Below are 24,455 nucleotides of genomic sequence, written 5' to 3'. Positions count from 1 at the left end.
CCGTTCCAGTGCTGAATAAGCGCAGACCACATTTTAATGTCTTTCCTAGCTTCTGAGGAGATATTATATAGGAGTCCAGATTTTTTGCTGTTGATGCCAGTGCTAGCAGTCGAGATATAAACGTCCTCCCCTGTGGAATGATACGTATTGCAAAGTTAAAATAACCCAGCAATGAAAGCAGTGCCTGTTTTTTTTTTTTTTTTTTTTTTTTTTAATTGTTTTACTGATCTGAAAATCCTCAATGAGCAAACGAATATGGTTAAGTTTAGACTCAGGCAGGCTAGCTTCAAACGTTTCTGTATCCAGAATGATTCCAATGAATTCCAAAGAATGAAGGGGACCGATTGATTTCTCTTCTGAAAGAGGAACGCCAACTTCAGAAAATAAGCTTTTAAGATTGGAAATCGCTTCTGCTGGTGCATCTGAAGGAGGAGAAATTACTTTAAAAAATCGTCCAGCAAGTGGAGCAAGAATGGGACATGATAGACATTAAGAAGAATCCAGCATAGTGCTTCCGACAGGGTATCAAATATCTTCGGGCTGCTGCGGCAGCTGAAAGTCCATTGGGTGGAAAAATAAAACTTCCCATGCCAGCATATACCAAACAGGTGACGGAGAGACAGATGGATTGGCATTACTTTAAATGCGTCTGATATATCTGCTTTTGCTAACCAGGAACCACGACTTGCTAATTTAATTGAATGTATTGCATCTGCAATAGCGATGTAATGCTGGGAAAATTGATCTTGGGGAATTAATGAGTTAATGCTGCTGGTGCTTGACCCCCGTGGTGCTGATAAATCAATAATGAGCAGCTTTTTTCCCGACATTTTCCTCGTGGCAATGGCGATAGGATTAATTCTATATACTGGAAAAGGAGGAGCTAAAATGGACCGACTATCAATCCTTTTATAATTTCTTGAGACGGTTCTTGAGTCGCTGAATAAAGATTTTTGCTTTTGAACGAGGAAGAAGGAATTTGAGTCAGACCGGTTGAAAAACTTTTTTTTTTTTAATCCGTTGATCAGGTAATTAATTAAATTACTGTCGGGATGATTCTGTAATTTACTTGATAATGCTGGGATGTTTACAGGAGTAAAGACTGTGAGCATCGGGGAAAGTCACTTGCGTTTTAAAGGGCAGATTGTATTAGAGTGAGCGTCTCCGCAATTGCTGCACATGTGGATACGATTGCATTGCCTATTAGAACAGAAGCCAGTATTGAAATTGTTGCAGATTTGTCTTCCTCCTGAAAATCTAATACTGCGCCCGTATTTGTCTTTCCTTGTGAATTGATCGAGGGGAGCTGAAGAATGTATAGGTTTAGGTACTGAAGATCTGTATGAATTAGCGGCGAAACCGGGTGCTTTAGAAGTTGATGCAATTGCAGCTTTAGGGCAGAGGGATGTTAAGTGAGCTGTTGAAGCGCAGACCCCACACGCGTTAGCTCTTAAACCACCAAAAATTCTGTTAAATAGATCTGGGTCAGGTTGTGCCTGATTGATGATGTAATTATCTGTTGCCAATATCACTGCTGCTTTTGCAGAGAATGCTTTATAATGCTCAAAAAACATAGTGGAGGAGAATGATCTGGTAATGGCGGAAAATCCTGGGAATCCTCTGAATCCGATGACAACTGCTGTAAGTACTCCATTATTGAGGTATACGAAAGTTGATGGGTCTTGAAATTGCTTAGGTTTATACCAAACGAAAAAACACAAGGCAGCTAGGTAGAGGTGCCTAATGTTTAAATAAGGTAGATTTAATTGATGACAGGAGATGATAGGTTGTTGGTGCCTAGCTCCGCCCCTTGAACCCCACATATAGGTTAACATACAATGTTTTTCTTTCCAGTTTCAACATTGGCATAAAAGACAATTATTTTAAAAGTTGTGTATTACTGCACACAATAAGAAAGAATACTTCAAAAAGCACAACATAATAAAATGTGTTAAATAGGTTTAGAAAGATAGACATTTGGACAAATTCAGGTTTTGATGAGAGGAATTAGTTGCATAAATGAAAAAAGCATGACTTGCACATGGAAAAGCTAACCTGATAACATGCCAGCGCTATAAACTTGGGCTGGGAGTCCCCAAGAACTTTAAGGCCAACCCCCACCCAAAATATTGTACAGAAGTTAAAATGAAATAAAGGGCATATACTTTAGACAACACTTACACAGCACCTCAAATTCATTGTTTGCTCAAGTGGAAACCAATATATGTTGCATACATTGTATGTAATATGCATATTTGTCACATTGACCTTACTCTAATATTAAAGTGTCACTTTCATGCATGTATGCAAGTGCAGTGCTGTGTGAAACACATATTGCAATATTTGTACATGCAACACATTACACAGCCACACAAAACACTACACCTGTCCATATGGGTTGTGGTCAATGGCCTACACAGTAAAATAATTTTCTTTAAAATAATCCATGTGGGGTCTGGCTTCTTAGCTGAGGATTTATTGTGGATGAATCATCAGCTTTATTATTCAGAATGATAGGCTGCTCACAGAGCAGTAAGTCATCATCACCCAGTGTGGAACTCTGCTCTGAACTGACAAAGTTAGGGATGTTGAACTTGGCAAGGGAGTTCATTTCTTCATCGAGTTCGTCTTCACCCAGCGTTTCTCGGATGTGAAGGTTACTGTGTTTCAGGCCTGAAGCCTTGCTGTTCAGTTTGGCTCTGCCCAAATGCTCCACCTCATTGATGTAACAGTGGAACAGTGAGCAGGACTCCTCCACCACCTGACAAGAGAGGACTTTGTCTGACTCCTGGGAGCGATGAAAATCGACTGCAAAGCTGTTGATACGATTGTGCTTTTCAGAAGGCTCAGGGTTTCTTTTTTGAAAAGAAGAGAAAGAATAAGTGAGAGAAAATTAAACAAAGTGGCAGAAAGGCAAATGTTATTTTACTATCGAAAAACATAAGTATTGGATACAGTGAATTCAAATTCATATGGATTGACTTTCATTTGAATGAAGTGTATGCTCCCTTGAAACATTGTTTAGCTGGTGCAGCTTTTGTTTCATATATCTATCTCTCTCTCTCTCTCTCTCTCTCTCTCTCTCTCTCTCTCTCTATCTATATATATATATATATATATATATATAGTATATATATTTTATATAAATTAAAAATATTTATTAAATATAAATCACCACTCTATCCAATATGATTATATTAAATGGACAAATCCCTGAGTTATCTTGAATATCTATGTTATCATTATTTCAGATATGATGAATACCACATTAAATAGTTTCTTAACAAAACTCGAATAGGAAATTAGTTTGTCACCTGTCTGACCTGATTCCTGTTTATTTGAGGGGAGAAACATGCACTGCTTATTAAGTACATTTTCCAGCTTTGCTATGTACCTAGATAAGCTCTGTGGAAACCTGCAACTCCAATCTCAATCTCAGTCATACAGTGTGTTTCATCAGTTATTTTCTCTCTTCATCACTGCTAGTGAAGGAAAAAAAAATACAGTATCTTTATTGGCACCTTAACTTACCATTCCTGCAGTGCTACAGGAATGTTATCACATTCTATTGCTTGTTTTTGATTATAAAAAATATCCAAAACACTGCTGCTTGTAGGGTACCCAATGGCTAGAGTAAAGGCATTACTTTCAAGTTTGGATCTGGCTATGACGAGTTGCCAGTCCTAAAGTAAGTGCTGTATTGGCCTTGGCAGTCCTGTAGGTTAGGGAGGGAAATCAGCTTGGTTTTGTTCCCCTGACTGCTCTTCAGTAATCATTACTCTTCAGATACCCCACGAGTCCCAGCAGAGACTGCCCAAGCTGTGTAATATATTGCTAACATTCATTGCTGAGAGTTTCCAATTTGATTTACATATTTATTTAATATATTTAATGCAGTGCCTCATCCAATCAGAACAGAGGGTCACACACCATGAATGTTAAATAACGTATGGAGATCACCCTCAACTGCGGGTTGTGAACACTTGTATCACATACATAAGTGTATGTATAATATATATATCTATATATATCTATATATATATATTATATATATATATAATATATATATATATATATATAGATAAGAAATACCCTTTATTTAATATAATAGCTGCATCTATGTTTATTTCTGTACTTTTTAAATGCTTGACTACGTATCGATAGCAGTAATTTTTCCCATAACAGACCCCTGTTTTGGTGACATACACCTCTACTTGTTTCCCCCCGTATCCGAGTTTAAACAGTAAACAAGTGTTTATACGAAATGGTATGAAGGCTTAATGATCAGCAGACAGAACATACTGCAGGCATTAAAAGGTTTATAAAAACAAATGGGTTTTCTCCCCAACAGCATACCAGGCAGAAAGATAGGATCAATAATGACGACCTTTAATAAATACTTTTTCTCCAGGGTTTTAGGAAAAGATGAACATGGAGCTAAAAATAAAAGGGAATCATTTGACACTTTGCTACTAAATGGCAATGGCTGTCTGGCATTCATTCTATTACTTGAATTTCTTTTTTCACAGTAGCAACTGGAAGCATTGTACACCTGTACATAATCAAAAAAAGGAAAAAAAAGCCCAAATGAGACTTCCCCCCCACTGAAAACACAATCTGCTTTTTAATGGCGTTTTACTTTGGTATTATGAGGGTTCTAAACAGTTAGAGCAGTCTTGCACCTTTAGGAGCATACATACTTCTCGTTTCCCTTGTTGTTAACTTAATCAATAACAGAGTCATTAAAAATAGCTGGATCAATATTCTAGCCTTTATGTCTGACATTGCTGGTCTCAGAACCCACTTCATGGTTTACTTTTATATCCTAACCACAAGGTCCATTTCTCACAGCTGTACAACAACACAGCCAGTAGTCAGTTTCTTCATTTAGCCAGAATGTGAAGCATGGTACTGCAGGTGTCAGGGATGTGAGACTTCCCCCCCACTGAAAACACAATCTGCTTTTTAATGGCGTTTTACTTTGGTATTATGAGGGTTCTAAACAGTTAGAGCAGTCTTGCACCTTTAGGAGCATACATACTTCTCGTTTCCCTTGTTGTTAACTTAATCAATAACAGAGTCATTAAAAATAGCTGGATCAATATTCTAGCCTTTATGTCTGACGTTGCTGATCTCAGAACCCACTTCATGGTTTACTTTTATATCCTAACCACAAGGTCCATTTCTCACAGCTGTACAACAACACAGCCAGTAGTCAGTTTCTTCATTTAGCCAGAATGTGAAGCATGGTACTGCAGGTGTCAGGTCTGCAGGTACGGTTATAGAGCTTTTGAGCTCACCTCAGTGACAGGGGTTAGAATCCGTGACAGCAGTGCGTCATATAACACTCCCTCCTTTAACAGAGTGGAGGCAGAATGCGAGGACTTTGCGCAACGCAAGCTAGAGCTTAACCACTATACAAGAGGCAGGCTTCCCTGCATGTGTGGTAGAGCTTTTAATGTCCTCTCACCGAAAGGGGCACATTACATATATACAGTCTTTTTGTTTATATTATTGATCAATCCCAAAGATGTGCCTCTTTTGTCATTCTGAACTTTCATGGTTTACATGTACTTGCCTGCCAGCTGGTCTTTTCTTTGCATTCCAAATGCAAGTAAAAAGGCTGATGGATCAGTGGGTGGACATGGGAATGACAAAGACAACAAATAAAGGTTAGTTTAACAATACTGAAGTCCCCTGGATTCCTACTAGTCTTTTACATATTTATTTTTTTTCTCCAAAAACTGCAAATTGCACACTGGAGGAAAAAAAAAAGCTTTTATAAATCCTTCCCAGTCTGTCTTCTCTTTACACTCACAGACATGCTTTGAATCTAGCTTTCAGGAATGATGACTGCAGTGAAGATCAAGTGTTTGGACTCATTTTTCATAAGAGATTTATTAGACAGGTGGTTGCCAGCAAAGACGGGTGGAGGACAAAGTGCTTGAATAACAAGAAGAACACACACATGCAGTTATAGACCATTGTCCTTTGAGCCCTGAGTTTGAGCCCTGAGTTCCTTAATAGACATGCCAGCCTTTATATTGCATCACAATGTGGACCACGGCCCAAAAACGAATGGAGAGTAAGTTATTATACCACAGCTGTAGATAATCTCTGTGTACAGAATAGAGAAGGCTTTGTTCCTTATCTCATTCTGAAGAGGTAATACTTTTAATGTACAGTAGGGGCCGCCAGGATACGGTTTAAAACAGACACAGAACACACCTGCTGCTGATTGTGGCAAAATAGTAAAAGTGTGTGGAATGCAACCAAAAGGGGACTGGAATTGGCAAAACAGTTGTATGTGAATCGATATAAACTAATTGCGGTTTTTTAAAATTTTTATGTTTCCTTTGTTTTGGTGTTGGTATAGCTGTCCCACTTTGGTTAGTAAATGACTCAAATGGGAGTTAGGTTATGGTTTATTATTTTTGTCATATGCAAAAGTGTACATTACGAAAGCAAGTGAATTAACGTCTGTAAATATTGATCAGAACAGTCCTCTCCTAGAGAGACTTTGTTACAGTACGAGCGCACTAAGATACAAAAGTATTTGGTTCTAATACTTCTAAGTGCCAACAGCTGTTGTTATATTGCTTACATAATGTCCATTCAAATTCTTAACACCTATAGTATTTATAATTTGCTCTGATGTTGATGTCAAATACATACTGGGGCTACTAACGATGTGGACGTAAGCAACATTATTGTCTAATAAAGCGTTACTTTAGTATCTTATTGCATCAGGCAGTTATTGATAGCCCCATGCTGTTCATTACAGAAAGAACATTTTGTCATATCTTTCCATGTAACAACATTATGACATTAATTAGAGAGATGAACATGGTTTCCGATGAAAACAATCTCTGATCCTTCCTGCATCGCTTGTCATCTTGATGAAATTAGCACAAGAATTCATCTCTCCAGGGATTTTTATTTATTTATTTATTTTTTAATTGTTCTAAAATGTTTATTATGAACTACTACCAACCTCTAGTTTGTTTCTTTTAAATAATGGAGTGCCGCTCCATTTGTCTAAATCAATAGCAGTATCTTGCTGATGGCTTTAACTGCTTATAGAAAGGCTTTGCTGTAGCTCTGGTACCACCAGAACAACGGCCTGGGTGCAAGGTGATGCTGGCCCAAGGACAGGGACTTTTTCCACACCCTCTATCCATTAATTTACACTTCTTGTAAGGTCCCCCCTCGCCCATTTTGTGTAAAGAGTTTGTATTTTGTTTGTTTAATTTTTTGCAAAAAAGCGATTATAGCGATTATACAAAAAATGACCAATGTAATTCACTCTTTACTAGAGAACAGACCCTCTAGTTAGAACATTAATAACTCGAAGTGCTGTGGGTTAACTCCAAACTGTTTACATTATATGCCAACATCTCAAATTATTTGTTGCAATTATTATGTGAAAGTTAAATAAGCACGATTCAACAACCTGAAACAACAGATTATCAGGCGTCTATGAACTCCCACCCTTCAATTGGCCTCTCTAACTCCCTCTATTCTTTACAGCAATCATGATCACCAATGTATTGACAGGCAACGGTCAGGTAACTTCAAGAAAAACGTGGCCGTTGGGATTTGTCTGTTGCTCTGATAGATGCTGTGTGGAGGATAACGAGAAGAGCAGGTCATATCAAGACACAGCCAATAACATTTACATTCATATCCCAGACAGTATTTACTTCTCTTGTGTAAGCAAGACTTGAATCTGGCTTCCAAAAGCATTTTGAGTAGAATTTGTTCTCAGATGATAGCTGTACAAACGGTTCACAAGCCATGTTAGGCAATATCTGGGTAATATTTGATCCAACTCTTCACAAACAAAACATCTGAAGTGTTAAATTTTAATATATAGCATACCTGATATCGATGCGATACAACCACCTGGAATTATTTTGTACCATTTAGTTTGAATCAGGTGGCTTTTATCCAGGGATTCACGTAACTTTTGAGAGTACCAGCAGAAATGGTTTGGCGTGCACCAAAATTAGGGGTCATCAACCAAGTCGCTGTCTAGCTCCACCTCCCTCTCCGAGATCGTTGACAGAGCCCAGAGAACCTGAGTCTCTGGTAAAAATCCAGAGGTTGGGCAGGTATGGCTCACCTTGCAAGCGTGAGCACCCTCGCTGCCTTTATGAAAAATTCTTTCCTGTTAAAAATGTACTGACGGTACACCTTTGTGTCTTAAAGAACAAAATGGAAGTCTGCATTTCTTTTAATGGTTTGCATGCGTACCAGTTATGTGAACCCCTACTTATATCAGATGGTTATATCAATCCGTAACATCTACAGGAGGCTAGGAGTGTATAAAAAAATACACATTTGGATGAATATTGGCAGAAAATCAATCCAGGAGCCTTGATTCTCCATGTAAAGTGTGACAGACAGACTGACGGGTGGACTGACGGGTAAAATGGTCCCATTTGTTTGAATAAGGACCTTAAAAATACCTTTACTTGTTTGGGTTTTTTGGGTTTTTTTTACCAAAAGTATCCGTGATTTTTGTAACCCTAAAATTCTATAGGAAGTAAAAGAGAACTCAATTTCTTTGAAAAATCAACAAAAGATCATTTCCTTTCCCAATACAAATAAGTGGAGGCATTTTTTTTCATATTAGTAAAACATTGTCTGAAAAGTTTAAAACACAGAATAAGGACTTACTCTTGATGTGGAGCGCCTGTCTTCGTCAGCAAGGTCAATACAAAAAACATAAAAATAACAAAGACTGCCAGGCCAACCCAGAATCCAATCACAATGGAATCTGAAAAATACAAACAGTGATATCTGCTGGTCATTTGTTATTTATTATTCTACCTGCTGTATTAAAGTGTTCCAGAACCCCCTGCAGTGATTACAAGAAACACACACTTTACCTTTGCTGTATCCTGTGTTGTCCATATCATCATTTTTTTCACAATTGTTTTAATATTTTTATTCATCATAGCTAAATCGACTACTTTTTTTTAAATACTTTTTTTTTCAGCTTTTACTCTATAACGTTCAGCAGGAGAAAGAGAATGTGTCTTGTAAACATCACAGTGTAACCAGTCAAGCTCCCTCCTGCAACAATGCTGGTGCTCTGATTGAAATAAGTGGTGCATTGTGGGACCAGAAAACCAGCAGTTGCAGGTGTAGGAAGTGAGCTGAATTATTAAATACCTTTATGTATAATAATAACAATAACAATTCCTTTAGGCAAATCAAATCGAGTTACAGTCTGTTTAATAACACTCGTTCCATCACCTTACGATTATAGAAAATAGACAGTTACTGCAAACATTTCTTTATTCAAAAAATATTAGTCAGGCTAGTTATAAGAGAACAGTGTTAGACTGATCAGATCTAGCAGTACATCGGGAGCGTTCTCTCAAGGCAGGGCTGAAGGTCCTCTTTCCAAGTTACATTCCCTGAATCGCTCATGATGGATATCTTGCATTTCTATACCTCTATGTAACCAACTTAACTGCCCAATCCGATATACATTATGTGTATAAATTGATTACTAGCCCAAACCGTGTTTTTCTATAATTAGATCCAATACAGCTGTTGTTATGCTGTCAATGTGATAAATCTATCATTAGTATCCTTTATCCCTGTTATCTTAACAGGTTTCCTCTTAGTGGTTTGGTTATGTCCCAAAGTACATAAACAATTAACTCATCCATATTTCCACATACCATGCATTTTATTTTCTACCCTCGGCTGTATATCTAAGCTCTACATCCTACAGAGGGAATATGATCTGGATACACTCTCCTGGCAAAGGCTCCCAGGGAAATGTACTGACCAGTTCATAAATGACCCATGATGTATGTATGAATAAAATACAGACTAGAAGTGGCTTTATTAAAAGTCAATTCAGAGGTGTCGGACTGAGCTGCTTTTGGCAATGTTTAAAATATTTTAAATCTTGCCCGGGGTGTCTTTACAAGAAACACAATCCCTTTTTATTGATGTAATCAGTAATTAAAATGCACTTTTCTGAATCAAGTAGCAGAGCTGCCACCTGCGCAGAAAGTAGATTACAGCTTCACACAGCAGATGCAATTATAAAATGAGGATTTATTGGTGTTAGACATCAGTTTTTAGAAATTTTAAATTGTGTATCATTTATTTGAATTTCACTGTTACTACTGTAACTTCTCTCTGTGTGTGTGTGTGTGTGTGTGTGTGTATATATTATATAAGACAAATACCTGTATTATTGATTAGCTTTTTGCAATATTTACTTAATTAAACTTTGAATATAATTATTGAATATAAGAGAATTGCGAATTCAGGAATCAATTAAGCTAATCATTTTATGTATGTCACAAAATATTTAATTACGGTAATTTTAAAAATAACAACTGCAGTAGCCATAGTACATAGTAGTACATTTGCATTAGCAAAGCAAAATATAATTATTATTACTAGATCTTATACTAGAGATGACACATAAAGCTGAAGTTACAGCTTGTTTTTCTTGTATTTAGCAGTAGTATGGAACTTGGTACATCAAACCACCTCCTTCCTGGTGTACCTGCCAATCCAGCAGCTGATCTTTTTCACAGCACCATTAAAAAGTAGCACAAGCACACTAGACAGCCAGATAAACTGCTGCCACTGATGTCTAGCCCTTCTACCAGCTGCTATTATTCAAGTTGGCAAAGTACCATCTTACTAGACTACTGAAGGGCTGCTACTTAGCTTTAATCAGGGTAAGGTTAGGTTCTACATTTTAATATGATAAGTGTATGATAAACCCATTTTAGTTTGGTTTCTTTTTTTTCTTGAGCTGGATAAGTTTGATGTAAGGGCTTGTGTACATGAGTTGGCAGTTGTTGTCTGAATGGTGCCAGATCAGTAGAATATTGCTTATATTTATTCATGTAGTTATTACTTAATTGCTAATCATATTATATGGATTTAAACCCACAAGTAATTTATTTAAATTGCATTCATTTTTGTGCATAAAATAGTTTAATTTGGCTTTCTGGTAGCTTCTCACTTGGACTGTTTCTAATTGTGGGATTTTACATTTATTATTAAGCAGACCTGTTTTCTTGATACAAACTAATTTATACTTGAATTCATGTTAACCACCTTAGCAAATGTTTTTTCATGAAATAAATTATCTGGAGGAGCAGTATGTTCTTAACGTACATATGAGTGACTTAAGCAACTAATCAAGCAAAGTATGCAACTAAACTGTACTGCAATTACTTTAAGCAGATGTTTCCCTGTTGTCTTTTTTTCTTAATAGGTTTGTTACTTTGAGTAAATATCACCAGTGAGTAATAAATCTACATTTCTATATTTGCACTTTTGCCTTTCAAGGGTTTGCCAAGAGTCAAGCTGAGCCCATCGCTCATAGACCTGCACTGCTCCGGCCTAATTGAGCACAAAGTGGGTAGAGATGTTAATTGCCGAAAATTTCCATATTATACCAATAAAAGTCAATAGTCAATTAATTAATCAGCATGACTAATTTGATGTCATTGGAAATAGCTAACCTGGAGCTGAAGCATATTTGTATTCACTCTTACATGCAGATAGGATGTATGTTTGTAATGCAGACACAGCTTTGTGTGTGTGGCGCTATGCATCAGTAATGAGTATATCAGTGATATTTTCATTCCAAATGATAAACATGTGGACATGGAGCACACACTTCTGCAGGATGTGCTTTTAGCTTGCTGTGTGCATTATTCATTGCTGGCTACATGCTGTTCACATTCAAGTTCTAATGTCTCTTCAAATCAAAAAGACAAATGTGTCAACAAAATATCTCCATCAGCCAGTAGTTTTTGGCATCGCAGTGTTGCAGCTGTTACATGGGGATTGAGGTTACAGAGACACAGGTTGGAAGAAAACGTCATACCTATTGTATTGCTTCCCATGCAAACTACTGTGCAGCTTACCCACGCGCAATACTATACAATATACAAAGGTTTACACAAGTCATAGTCTTTACTGATTCACTTTACATACATGTTGCACACTATAAAACATGGTGTTTTGAATATGGCATATGGCATTTGAATATGGCAAGTAATATGGCAAACTACCCTAACTAAGCGCCTGTAGTACACTGCTAGCAGAAAGATTACAGCATTGAGATATTTTTACGGAGGCAGCACTAATGTCAATGGTTATTTTCTTTTTAGATACTACAGGATATCACTGAAGGTTCTAAAGGAGTGATTCACTCAGAAAAAAAAGTACTTTACAAGTTCCCCCTGCAGCAACATATCAATGGTCAAAACAGAAAGGGGGAACACCCTCCCCCACAAAAAAAAAAACCCTTTAGCTCACATGCATATTCTTTTAATTTCTGTATGTTTAGTAATGCGTACGGTAACCAAAGACCCACATCTCAAATAAAAAAAAGCGGCTAAGCAAAGCCTTTATATATGCTGTTGTATTATTTCAGCCATTTAACATGCACACATTGGAGTGCTTGTCAGAAAATGAAAACACTGCACTCAAGATTTGAAAATGTATGCATACAAATGATATTTGCTTTTTTACATCAAACACGCAACTGAGCTGTTACCATGGTAACAGCAATGCTAAAAGTATAACCCAATAACCTAATGCTAAAAATCAACACTATTCAAACAATAATCATAATAAAAATAATTGTTTTCAGACCGTTGCCGCTTGTAGCTTCTCCCAAGTCAGCACCAATCTTACTGCTGATACCAACGAGTCCAAAGATTATGAATGGCATTTCTGACCTGAACACATTGTATCCCAAATCAAAACGTTAGACAATTCGATCCCGCTGTCCAGCTTCCACGTGCGCTCCTGGGTATCCATCGGTGCATCTTTTCACACTGCAGTCACAGCAGCAGACAAACACCTGCTATCCTGCAAACTATTACTGTGAGACTGGATATGAGGAAAACTAAATGTTGAATTGCCAACAAAAAGCTGCTGTTGTATCTGCAAGTCTGGGTGACTGACATCTGTTTCACTGTCATCATGAAGCCAAATTACGTCTTTCTTCCACTTTCTACATTTTCATCTTATTTTTTTTCCCCATAATTTCTTTCTTTATCATTATTCATTTAACCATTAGCAGTCCATTTATTTAGCACTTGTCAGGCGTGTCAGGTCCAACTTATTTTCACACAAGCTGTTTATTTTTAACAGGTTTAAAAGGCACTGAATCAAAAAAAGACACCCAGTACTGCATCTCCAGCCAGCCCCACCCCTTGTTCGCTGTATTTTTCACATACCTCTTTATAGACTTGCATACCAATAAATCCTCTCCTCATCACTCATTTTACCAAACTCCTCAATAATGCGATCCAAGTCATTATTTTATTACTATAACATTTCAAAAAGCTCTGTAAATGTCTGTGATATTCTGACAGCTCGATACAGAAGCAGCTATCTCCATTGTTTGTGTCCATGTTGTCTCTGTGGTGCATGGGGCTATCAGATACTGCCTTTTTTCGGCTTCATTCTGCTCCTATTGGTCACACTCGGCTATTGAAAGGTTTTCTCTGCTTTTTCCAGAAGAAAAATTACTAGAAATCTGTGCTTGATGTCTTTTTGATGATGTCAGACATGGTCCAACATCGGACTGGAAAGCGAACATTGTAATATCGGACCTGGTCCACTTTCCACTTTACTTTTGGCTTATTGGTGCAGTTAATTGCTTAGTTGTTAAAAAAAAAAAAAAAAAAAAATTGTAAAAAACTGCCATGTCGAAGTAACAAGGTATAGCAACAACGCTTCAGTACATAGTCTCAGATGCCGATTGTACAAAAAATACAACTTGTGGCGGGAAAGTTCAGACGAGTTCAATACACTGTTATCGGGTTGTGTGTGTGTGGTGGGGGTTGGATATGTTTTGAAAAATATGTTTTTTAAATACTTTTTTTTCAGCTCTTTGGCACATTGACCCACTTTCCTGCATTCATGAAACGAAAGCCATGTGTACTTTTCTATATACCTTTTAAAAACGTTACAGGCCCAGTTGGGCCTGTGGTGCTTCATAACTACCGGCCAAACTGCGATCTCTACCTGCTCTGTGCTTCCAGGCCATGGTTAATGTCAAACCATGATCATCTGTAGAGTCGCTTACAACATCATCTCACCTGAAAGACGGAGCACAAGGAGGTTAAGCGACTTGCTCAGGGTCACACAATCAGTCAGTAGCTGAGCCAGGATTTGAACAGGGAAACTCCTGGTTACATGTCTGTTTTTTTTACCAGGATCACACAGCCCCCTTCTTGCTATGCTGCCACCTCAGGCATTGGCAATGGTCACACTCTGTGGTTCTCAACTTACTTGGGGCGCTCACTGACCCTACTCGGAAACCAGCACAACAAGCTGCAAGTTCATTTACACTCACAGTGCATTATAGTATACACAGTACATACAATGACAGCAGGTATAATTTCCTCTGTAGGAACCACAGCTTAGAATTTATTTACTGGCTGTTTGGGTGCCTGAAATGCAGCCTTGTCAAGTCAACTTATGTGCCTCTCTCCTTCATCATTGCCTAATGCTCCAGTGAATGAGTGACAATACCTAATCTTCCACATACACCTTACTGATGTAACCCGCTTTTTATGAATTTATGCAAAACTGCCCACAATTACATGTTCATCTAAGGTTGAACCGCAACTAGTACATCTAAACCTAAATCTGGAGCTAACATGCAAATGAGTCTCCGTTCATTTAACATTAGAACTACCGGATGTACGTTTATATCATTGAACTATTGAAGAGGTCTTTTTAAATGCTATATTAAACTGAGTATAAAATTATTGTGTCACATGCTATGAAACTATTCTGTGTTATTGTTTGTTTTGCTTCAATATTATGTTTGGGACACCATTTTTGCAGCCTGCTTGGTACATGTGAGGAACAGCTGGTACAGCACGAGACTTGGGATGGTGTTAGAAGGGGTTACGATTGGTTGCATTGTTTAAATTGTTGCAAGTTTATACAAATGGGCTATAAAGTGGGGTGGTTTTAGCAGCTGAGACGACTTTTGGGGTGAAGCGGGAGCTTACGACACTGTGGAACAGTAGAGAATTACAGTGTCTGAGATTTGTTTGTTTGACTGTTTTATTGTGTACAAGTGTTTTCTCTTATTCCGCAGTTACACACTACTAGCTAGCAGAGGAGGGTATATGTTCAGATGTCTGCCTGTCTGGGTCCACCAATCCTGGACATGTGTCCAGCCCCGAGACATTAGCCAGGGCTGGGATTAGCTACTACATGACCAGAGTTGGTGGATGCTGGCAGGGGGTGGGAATATAAAAGGGGATACAATTCTGGTCTGTGTTAATAAACTGTAGTTTTGAGGCAAGTAAACTGCCTGTGTTTGAGCCTGCTTTTATTTTCCCGCAACGCTACATTGGTGGCAGAACCGGCATCACGGAGCGTATGCCTCAGAAAGTGAAGTAGGAGCGGACAGTGATGGCAGTTCCACCGCTGCTGAGAGGGGACGAGTTGCTGGAGGAGCTAGTCACTGAGCTGAGGGTCATGAGTGGTCTGGATATGGTCACCACGAGGACTGGGGACAGCATGAGGCGATGGCAAAACAGAAGTCCTGAGGACAAAGTGAGACCAGAGGCATTGACGTCAGCGAGCAAAGGCAAGTACACTGCCCCACACACTGAAGGGCAGTGTGCCATCCACAATGACAGCGGCAACAAGGAGGTCAGGGTGAAGACCACGGGACAGTGCGACGGCGGAACCAGAACAGCGGAAGTGATGTCAGAAAAGGGTGCCGGCAGCAGTGAAAAAAACAAAAACAACAAAAATAGGTCCTACACCCCCCACTCCAGTATAATGGTAAGACCGATTGGCAAGATTTGTTAAGGCAGTTCGAACTGATAGCACTGCTTGAAGGATGGACTGAACTAGAGAAAGCAGTACATCTTGTTTCCAGCTTAACTGGAGAGGCCTTGCCTCCGTTTAATTACTCAAGAACAATGTCAGAACTATGTGGTGTTGTCAGCCTTGTTAACAAGCTGTTTTATGAAGGGACCTGTAGTTAATCTCCGAGATGGGCCCCGTGCTGATCGCCGGAGGGTAAAAAAGCCAGGGGGAGGTAAAGAGGGTGTAGGGAGGACAGGAATAAAGGCATGGCCTAGTGACGTGAAAATACCGGGATTTGGGCAGCTGGAAGGCCTTTGTCATGCAGCTCACAACACTAGCACAGCTGCATTGCTGGACTGACAGTGAGAAGGTCAGCTGGACTGCACTGCGGGGTGATGTGCAGCTTGTCCTCCTGAACCTTCCCTCCAACTACCAATTTGGTAATTTATTAGATCCCGAGGGCCAGAAGCAGCAATTGTGGTGATGCCTGCGCCGGAAGGGAGAATGTCTGGACAGCTTGGCTTCAGAGCGCAGGAGGGAGAGACGGCAGACCTACACATCCTCCACCCCTGCTGAACAGGAAAAGCAAGCATGCCTACAATTTGTAGAATTGCTGGGCCCCAGAGAGATGCGGAAACACATGAAGCTACAACGGCCCATAACCCTGCAAGCCGTGCTCTGTTTTGCCCAAGAGTTAAGAGAAGAAGTCACGGCCAAGGCGGGGACCGCACGACACCAACCCAAAGTGCCTTGTCCAGCCATGTGAGGTGGAGAGCAAGGCCAGCCAACCTCTCCCTGCCTGGCTCCCTGCCAACACAGGCCCACTACACACCTCAGCACCGTGCACATCAGTGTTGGAACTGTGATCTACCAGGCCATTTGCAACGGCAGTACCTAGCCACCTCTGCTCCAACACATGGAAACAAGCCACATCAGCCTACGGGAAACGGTATGGGCCCCCACCGAGCCCCCAACGCCTGTACCAACCCAGTTGCGCCACCAGGCAGGGGAACCCAACAGTACAGTAGAAGCAGCTGGCCGCGCCACAACAGCCTGCCAGCACTGCTGTCACTGCTGTTGCCAGCTGGGGGAACACATCCGCCCTCTCCTGGGATCAGTGCCCCCCAGCACAGAGGCCGCTGCCTACACAGCCGTCCGAGGGGAACTTGGCCCTCTCCCCATACAGCTGTCCCAAGGAAACGCAGCCCCCTCACGCAAAATGAAAAAGGTACCCCACCCCTACCAGTGAACCCCCACCAGCCCAGCCCGAGCCAGTCCTACAGTCAGCCAGCAGCCAAACCAGCGAGGGGATGCAGCAGTGACCACTGTCTGGTACTGCAGCTGTGAGTGCCTTGGCCTAGAACAGCAGGACCAGCTGTGGGATCTGCTGCTAGAGTAGAAAAAACAGCTTCACCACCACGGAGGAGGGAGCTGGACGGACACACCTGGTGCAAAACTGCATCGACACAGAGGCGGCCACACCTATCCAGTTGCGTCCCTGGTGCCTGCCACTGGCACGCCAGGAGGCTGCAGAGAAAGTATGGAGACAAGTGAAGCTGGGCCTCGCCACCTCTTACCAGTGCATCATCGCTGCTCTGCTACACCAGCTCCTGTGGTTGGGGGAACCCTTAGCTTAGACGGAGAAGCAATTGCCTTTGATGCCCTCTGGGAGGCCCTGATGTCCGCCTGTTTGGGTCCACCAATCCTGGACATGGCTGGGGGTTAGCTATTTCCTGTCCATGGTTGGTGGACACTGGCAGGGGGCGGGAGTATAAAAGAGGGGGCGCATGTAGGGTGTGGGAGAGTAGTAGTTGGAGCAGAGATGAGAGCGGTGCCAAAAAAAGTCTTGCTGGAAAAGTCAGTTTTATTAATGGGGTGTAGCAGTGGTGAATAAGCATTCATAATGCTTACAAAACAGCCACTGGCAACTGAAACCCCCCTTTATCTCCCCTGCAATGCCAACCCCACTTAATATGACGTTTACGTTCCCTTTCAATTCAAAGATGGCCACCAAACTTCGTTATGGGATACACTCCTGCCTATTGGTAGGTGTCACTGAACTCCTATGTCAAAGCTGCCAATAGGCCCCCTTCCCCCAGTGACGTCTTCGGTCCCACCTCCTGAGGGTACTTAACCGTCACGCAGGGGAAGAACCACCCTCTTTCACTTCTCACATTGGTAGGGTAAGACCTCTGTGTTGCATTGAGCCCTGTCTTCTTATAAAAAGTGCAGCGTAAGCTACTGCTAGTTCCCATGTGCTGAAAGCTGGCATCGCTGCTTTCCTGGAACCAGTAGTTTTAAAAAAATTGTTGCATTTTTATTCTGTTTCTGACTTTCATCACCTGTGCGTTCCGCTGCTTCTTTCTGTCTGTCCATCTGTCTTAGCAATGGTAAGTATTATTGTTAAGAATTGTGTGTGTTTTCACCCCTTCTTACTTCGAAGAGCACTATTACTCCACAGGATCGGGCTTGCCTTGTTCCCGTTGGCATGTTTGCCCACCAGCCACCTGCGGGTCGCAGTTGGGCCTTGTTTTGATTGTAGCTGAACACGTCCCCGTACTCGTGTAGAGCGCTGCTTTCGCCTGGGCGGCCATATACTCCTCACCGAGGCTTCCCTCGTTGTTGAGTTAAAATAGGCTAGCGCCTAGCGCTGATCCGCACACACAATACATCAGTGGTGACGTATGTCAACCACCAGGGTGGACTTCGGTCCCCCGGGGTTGCACCAAATAGCCTTCAGGCTGCTGATTTGGGCCCAACAGAACTTGCTGTCCCTTCGGGAGACGCATGTCCCAGGCGTGGAGAATCGAGTGGCGGACCTCCTCTCGAGGGAGGGCCCGCACCCCTTGGAGTGGCGGCTCCACCCTCAGGTGGTGGAGCTCATTTGGGAACGTTTCGGGAAGGCGCAGGTCGATCTCTTCGCCTCGGCGGAGATGACACACTGCCCCCTATGGTACAGCCTCCACCGCTGCAACGGTCCACTCGGCGTCGACACCCTAACCCACGTATGGCCCCGAGTGCTTCTTTACGCATTCCCGCCTTTGCCATTGCTCCCGGCCTTCCTCGAGAAGGTCCGGTCGGAGAAAGCGTCAGTTCTCCCCGTGGCAACCCAGGTGGCCCAGGAGAATCTGGTTTTCATCCCTGTGCCAGCTATTGAACGGCCTGCCCTGGGAAATCCTGCTTCGCCGGGATCTTCTCAGTCAGTGAGAGGCACACTTTGGCACCCGGAGCCGGGCAGGCTCCAGCTATGGGTCTGGCCCCTGAAAGGGACCACTGGTCAGCCTTTGAGCTATCAGACGCGGTCGTTGGTACGCTGCAGAATGCTAGGGCGCATTCCCCTAGTCACTGTATAAGTGGAAACGGTTTCAAGATTGATGCTTTTCTAACGGTCATGATCCAATCTCCTGTCCCATGCCCGCCATCTTGCAGTTTCTGCAAGATCTCCTTGAGGCTGGTAGATCACCTTCCACACCGAAGGTTTACCTAGCAGCTATTTCTGTATGTCAAGCCCCTGTTGACTCTGTGCCCCCGTGTTCACATTTTTTGGCTACCCAATTTCTCCGAGGCGCTCGGCGATTGCGACCTCCTAGGAGGGCCACTCTCCCCGAATGGAGCCTTGAGATTGTACTGGAGGCTCTCACGCAGGCCCCGTTTGAGCCTATATACTCCATGAAGACAGCCTTTCTCTTGGCTATCACCTCTGCAAAGCGGGTTAGTGAGCTGCAGGCGCTATCTGTGCATAGCTCCTGTATGTGTATTTTTGGGTTGATGGTAGCAGTGTCACTGCATTTGCAAACCATGTTTTTCTCCCCAAGGTGGTTACAGCCTTCCACATGAATCAGTCCATGGAACTGGAGTCCTTCCATCTTCCTCTGTTTGCAACGGACGAGGATAGAATGCTGAACCTTCTCTGCCCAGGTTGGGCATTGAGATGTTATGTGGATAGGACAAGAGCGCTGCATCAGTCTGACCAGCTCTTCATCTGCCATGGAACACCGACCCTGAGACAGCCCCTCTCCAAGCAACAGCTGTTGCATTGGATTGCGGACACAGTCTCGACTGCGTATAATAGTGCTGGCTTACCCCCACCTGGGCGGATAACCGCACATTCCATGAGAGGTGTGGCTACGTCATTGGCCCTCTTCCGAGGTGCCTCCATGGCTGAAATTTGTGATGCGGCTAGCTGTGCTACCCCTCATACCTTTGCCAGGTTCTACCGCCTGAATGTGGTAGATCCCTCGTTGCCCTCTGTGGGCAGTAGGGTCCTCGAGGTTGCATGCTCACGCCGCTGACCTTGGTCAGGCAGGACTTAGCGTCCCTCATACGCTGCCGTTCTTTTCTACCTCGCGACAGCTCAGGTACACGTTTCCCATAACTATGTTTGGTGGCCATCTTCGAATTGAAAGTGAACGCTAGTTTACCTACTGTAAACCTGGTTCCCTGAAAGAGACAATGCCCATCAACCTCGGGGTCTCTTCGGTCGACATCACGGTTTCATCGCAAAAGAGGGTGGTTCCTCCCCTGCATGATGGTTAAGTACCCTCGGGAGGCGGGACCGAGGACGTCACTGGGGGAAGGGGGCCTATCGGCAGCTTTGACATAAAGAGCTCAGTGACACCTACCAATAGGCAGGAGTGTATCCCATAATAGTGTTTGGTGGCCATCTTCTCTTTCAGGGAACCAGGTTTATGGTAGGTGAACTAAAGTTTGTGTTCTCCCTGTGCGTTGGGTGAACTTACTGAAACACGTTGCATTTGAAGTGTAAAGTCATTTCACAAAAATGTAGAGATTTATACCCCCATCACAAAATGAAAAAAAAAACAAAAAAAAAACGTGATGCTGTGATTAGCAATTGGTCTTGTTGTAACGAGATCAAATTAGGCCACGTTTTACTAAACATTTTAAAACTAATAAACAAACAATTACCATGATGAACACTATCATGAGATGTTGCTTAAAACATAATAACACAATTCATAACAAAGAGTTCTTAACTATAAACAACAGTAACACGTTTAAAGTTTGGGACTGCTGTCTGTAGCTTGATGTTGCTTACATTATCGTCAGTATATTTTAAGTGATTGGAAGCTGAAATTACTTTTCTTAAAACACACTTTGCTTATGCCAATACGGTACTGGTGAGCGATAATTCGTTTGTTTGAAAACAAGGTTTTAATCACTTATAATGGGTGAACAGGCGGCGATTCCGTGAGTGCTCTGGGGCTCAAGAACCAATGAGGAAAAAAAAACACAAACAAAAAAAACAAAAAAACAACAGTTGCGGATATTAGTATTTTAAATTTCATTTTTCATTCAATTTAAACATATTAAAAAAATCATGACTTACATTTGTGGGCTTTCAGTCCTTCAAATGAAACAGGTTCATAGTCGTAATATTCATATTCCCAAACGTAATCCGGATGTGAAACTGTTTGTCGATAAATTTTATTGGAAATTGAGCTGTTCTCAGACATCTCCAGTTTCTGTTAGCAGCTCGCAGGAAAGCTAAAAAAAATAGAAATTACTCCATCATACTAAAAGCCTACTGTAACTAAAAGACAAACAAAAAGCCCTGTCTTTTGACATGCCATAAAACATGCGACTCAATTGGATAGATTATCCCTGAAATGTTCGCATGCATACATAATTACCTACAGACTAAAGCCAATCCTATGTTAGCCTAAATAACCCCAATTCCACAAAGGAAAACCACCTAAATATATGTTGTTACTTGGGAACTTTGTGGCCCTTACCTCTTATTTTACAAGTAAAGTCTTCTTCTGTATAACACAAGCTCACAAACCCACTAGACTTTTAACCCAGCTAACGGTCACACATGTAAGTATACACCCGTATATAAAATAAATAAAATAAAATAATATAATTTACTCCACAATACATTCGAGCCTGGATTAGAAACGAAACAGATAAGAGATCGTTGGCAAAGTACTGTATGCTAGCTCTTCTGGTCGCTTCTCTTCTGTTCCCTGCACAACAGTAAGCATGCTGTAGTCTATCAGCCTCTGTATTCATTTCCAGCCTGAAGTGTGTATTACGTCCCTGGTACATTTCATCATAGGTACTAACGACTGCTATGCGATAGTAACTAAGGCAGGATGTGGTAAAGTTGTCTCCACTCTGGGGTTTTAAATATACCACTTGAGAAAGTAACACAAATAAAAAGACTAGTGTTTTAGACCATTGTTAAAATGCGCTACGCTAGTTTTTTTTTTTTTTTAAAGATAACACGTTATTTATTTATTTACTGATTTATTTAGTTGTTTATGTATTTATTTATGTATTTATTTATTCCATGTATATAGCGCTTTTTATGCAAAAGTACCGCAAAGCACTGTACAGCACATAGCAGAAAAAAAAAAAAAAAAAAAAAAAAAAAAACCCATAATACATTTGTACAGCGTGTCACACATACAACTGCCAGTCTGACCATTTAAATAAAATATTTTAACAGTATAGCCTACACATAATACAAAAGCAGCATTTTTAAAGATACATTAAAACTATTTTCAGCTCTTGGCTCTGGGTCTCCAAACAAACGTTCACCAGTATAATAATTTAAGAGTTTATATGCACACATACTTGCTGGTCCTATACCATTACTAGTTTGTTTTTATAAACTTTGAACTGGAGCAGATGTTTAGTATTTAAAGAGTAAGTAGTATCACATGTCGTTTGGGTGAGGAAGAGAAAATGGGTTGGAGAATGTACATTCTGTAAATAGCTAGTGTTTGAATGTGTGCCTGCTTGTGTATGTGGGTGTGTGTTCTGTTCTCTATCTTTCTCTTCCCTCTTGCCCCTCTCCATACCTGTCTGTCAGTGAGCTAGTGGTGACATGTGTGTGCTGTATGGGATTGGTTAGGAAAATAACAAATATGCAAATGAGAGTGTGTAAGAGTGTCCAATGAGGGCCAGAGGCGGCCATATTTAAGAGGGGTAGTGCTTTGCCTCTAGTCCTGTTGTCCTGTGTGCTTTAAAAAAAAAAAAAAAAAAAAAATATATATATATATATATATATATATATATATATATATATATATATATATATGACTATAATTGATATATATACATGAATTAAACGGAAATTCATCATAGTATCAAAAAGTTTAAATGACAGTAACTGTATTTGCATGGTTGCAGATGTTGGCACTTGGATGATGTATCTTAACTATAGCCTTGCTTACAATGGGTAATGCCAGAGGCCAGCAAACGGTTATTACTTTATGACTCATTTCTAGCCTTAATAAACTTTTCTCTATTTCCCAAGTCGCATTTTGAATAAAGTCAGCCCTGCTGCTTAGTGAATGTTGTGGAATTCCCTGCGGTGCATTAATGTTTGTCTTACCTTTCAGAAACACAAGTTCTTTAAACAATGGTATATTTACTGGCTGGGGCTTTTTTCATTATCATTGTTTTCTCTACCATTCCTTATATAATATTGATGTTAATACAAAAAAAAGGGACCTGATGCTAAAAATACTTCAAAGACCTTTCCAATAGCGTGTAGACAGTGGTCTGCCTGCACAGTTTATATATATATATATATATAAACTGTGCAGGCAGACCACTGTCTACACGCTATTGGAAAGGTCTTTGAAGTAGCCTTAGGGTCCATTCTGTAAGCAATGAGATGACATTAAGCTGCTTGGATTGTCTGTGTGCATATTAAGACAAATAATAGTATAAGTGACTAAATTCAGGTTTTTCTTATAACCACAGCATTCTGGGTAACAGCCACTATAATGCAAAGAAGGCCACTAATTAGTAAAGTACTTTGTGGATGCTTCACTTTCCATTGGTTTAGCCCTTGTGCTTTCATTATCAGGTTGAGGAGGCAGGTTGTATGTCTGCAGAATTCAAATAGTAAACCTGCCTTTAGGTGGAATGTCAAGCCTGGCTGTGTGATATCAAAAATACCTGAAATTACATAGTCAAGTGGTAACTGTCCCATATACAAAAGGCAACTGTAATTTACAAAGGAATCCCATTATCTTTCTGTAATTGGATCTGGAATTTCCTATTTGGTCAATGGACTACAACAGTTTTGAGGTATATCATTTAAAATGTCTGGAAATACGTATGAATTCTAACGTTTCAGTGTTTTTTCCACTTACAATAGGGGCCATTATTGTTAAATTATTAGTACCTGAACATTCCTATAAGAATGCAAACATAGACGGTCTAGTTCTCAACTTCACAAATAAAACGAGAAAAGGAATTTAAACAGGGCAAGAAGAAAGGTTTACACTTGCTTTCTAGCAATTTGTTGTGGACTTGTCTCTATTTTGTCCATTTGTTGTTGTACTGTGTTACATATTTCCAATGATACATCCCAGGTATTTGTGCTACAGCCTCTTTTCCTTTGCTAAGCTGTCACATCGCTGTAATATCTGGTCCATTAATGAATGTTGGTGGTGCATTATGGAGCCTAAATAGCGTAAATGGCAAACAATGTTTAGAAGTCCAAAGTGATCATTTTTCATTGCAAAATAATGCTGAAAAATAAACTGAAACGAAAAGGAAACATCACTCTCACATTGTCTTTTGCTAGTGGGGGATTGGTATGTCTTGTAATCCTCTCTAGC

General features: G+C 40.8%; 1 protein-coding gene across 1 annotated transcript; it reads right to left on the bottom strand.

Moving 5' to 3' along the window:
* Nucleotides 1-1,824: 1,824 nt before the first annotated feature.
* Nucleotides 1,825-21,820, bottom strand: LOC121317408 (melanocortin-2 receptor accessory protein 2-like). The gene is made up of 4 exons (XM_041253309.1): nucleotides 21,606-21,820; nucleotides 21,200-21,357; nucleotides 8,683-8,782; nucleotides 1,825-2,855 (listed from the first exon to the last, which is right to left on the bottom strand). Exons 2-4 carry the CDS (start codon nucleotides 21,324-21,326, stop codon nucleotides 2,435-2,437), a joined length of 648 nt encoding a protein of 215 aa, XP_041109243.1. The 5' UTR covers nucleotides 21,327-21,357; nucleotides 21,606-21,820; the 3' UTR covers nucleotides 1,825-2,434.
* Nucleotides 21,821-24,455: the final 2,635 nt, after the last annotated feature.

This window comes from Polyodon spathula, chromosome 6 (genome assembly GCF_017654505.1).
Source record: "Polyodon spathula isolate WHYD16114869_AA chromosome 6, ASM1765450v1, whole genome shotgun sequence".
Lineage (NCBI taxonomy): Eukaryota > Metazoa > Chordata > Actinopteri > Acipenseriformes > Polyodontidae > Polyodon > Polyodon spathula.
Note: the sequence above shows the minus strand (reverse complement) of the source record. Positions and strands in the feature narration are given on the sequence as shown.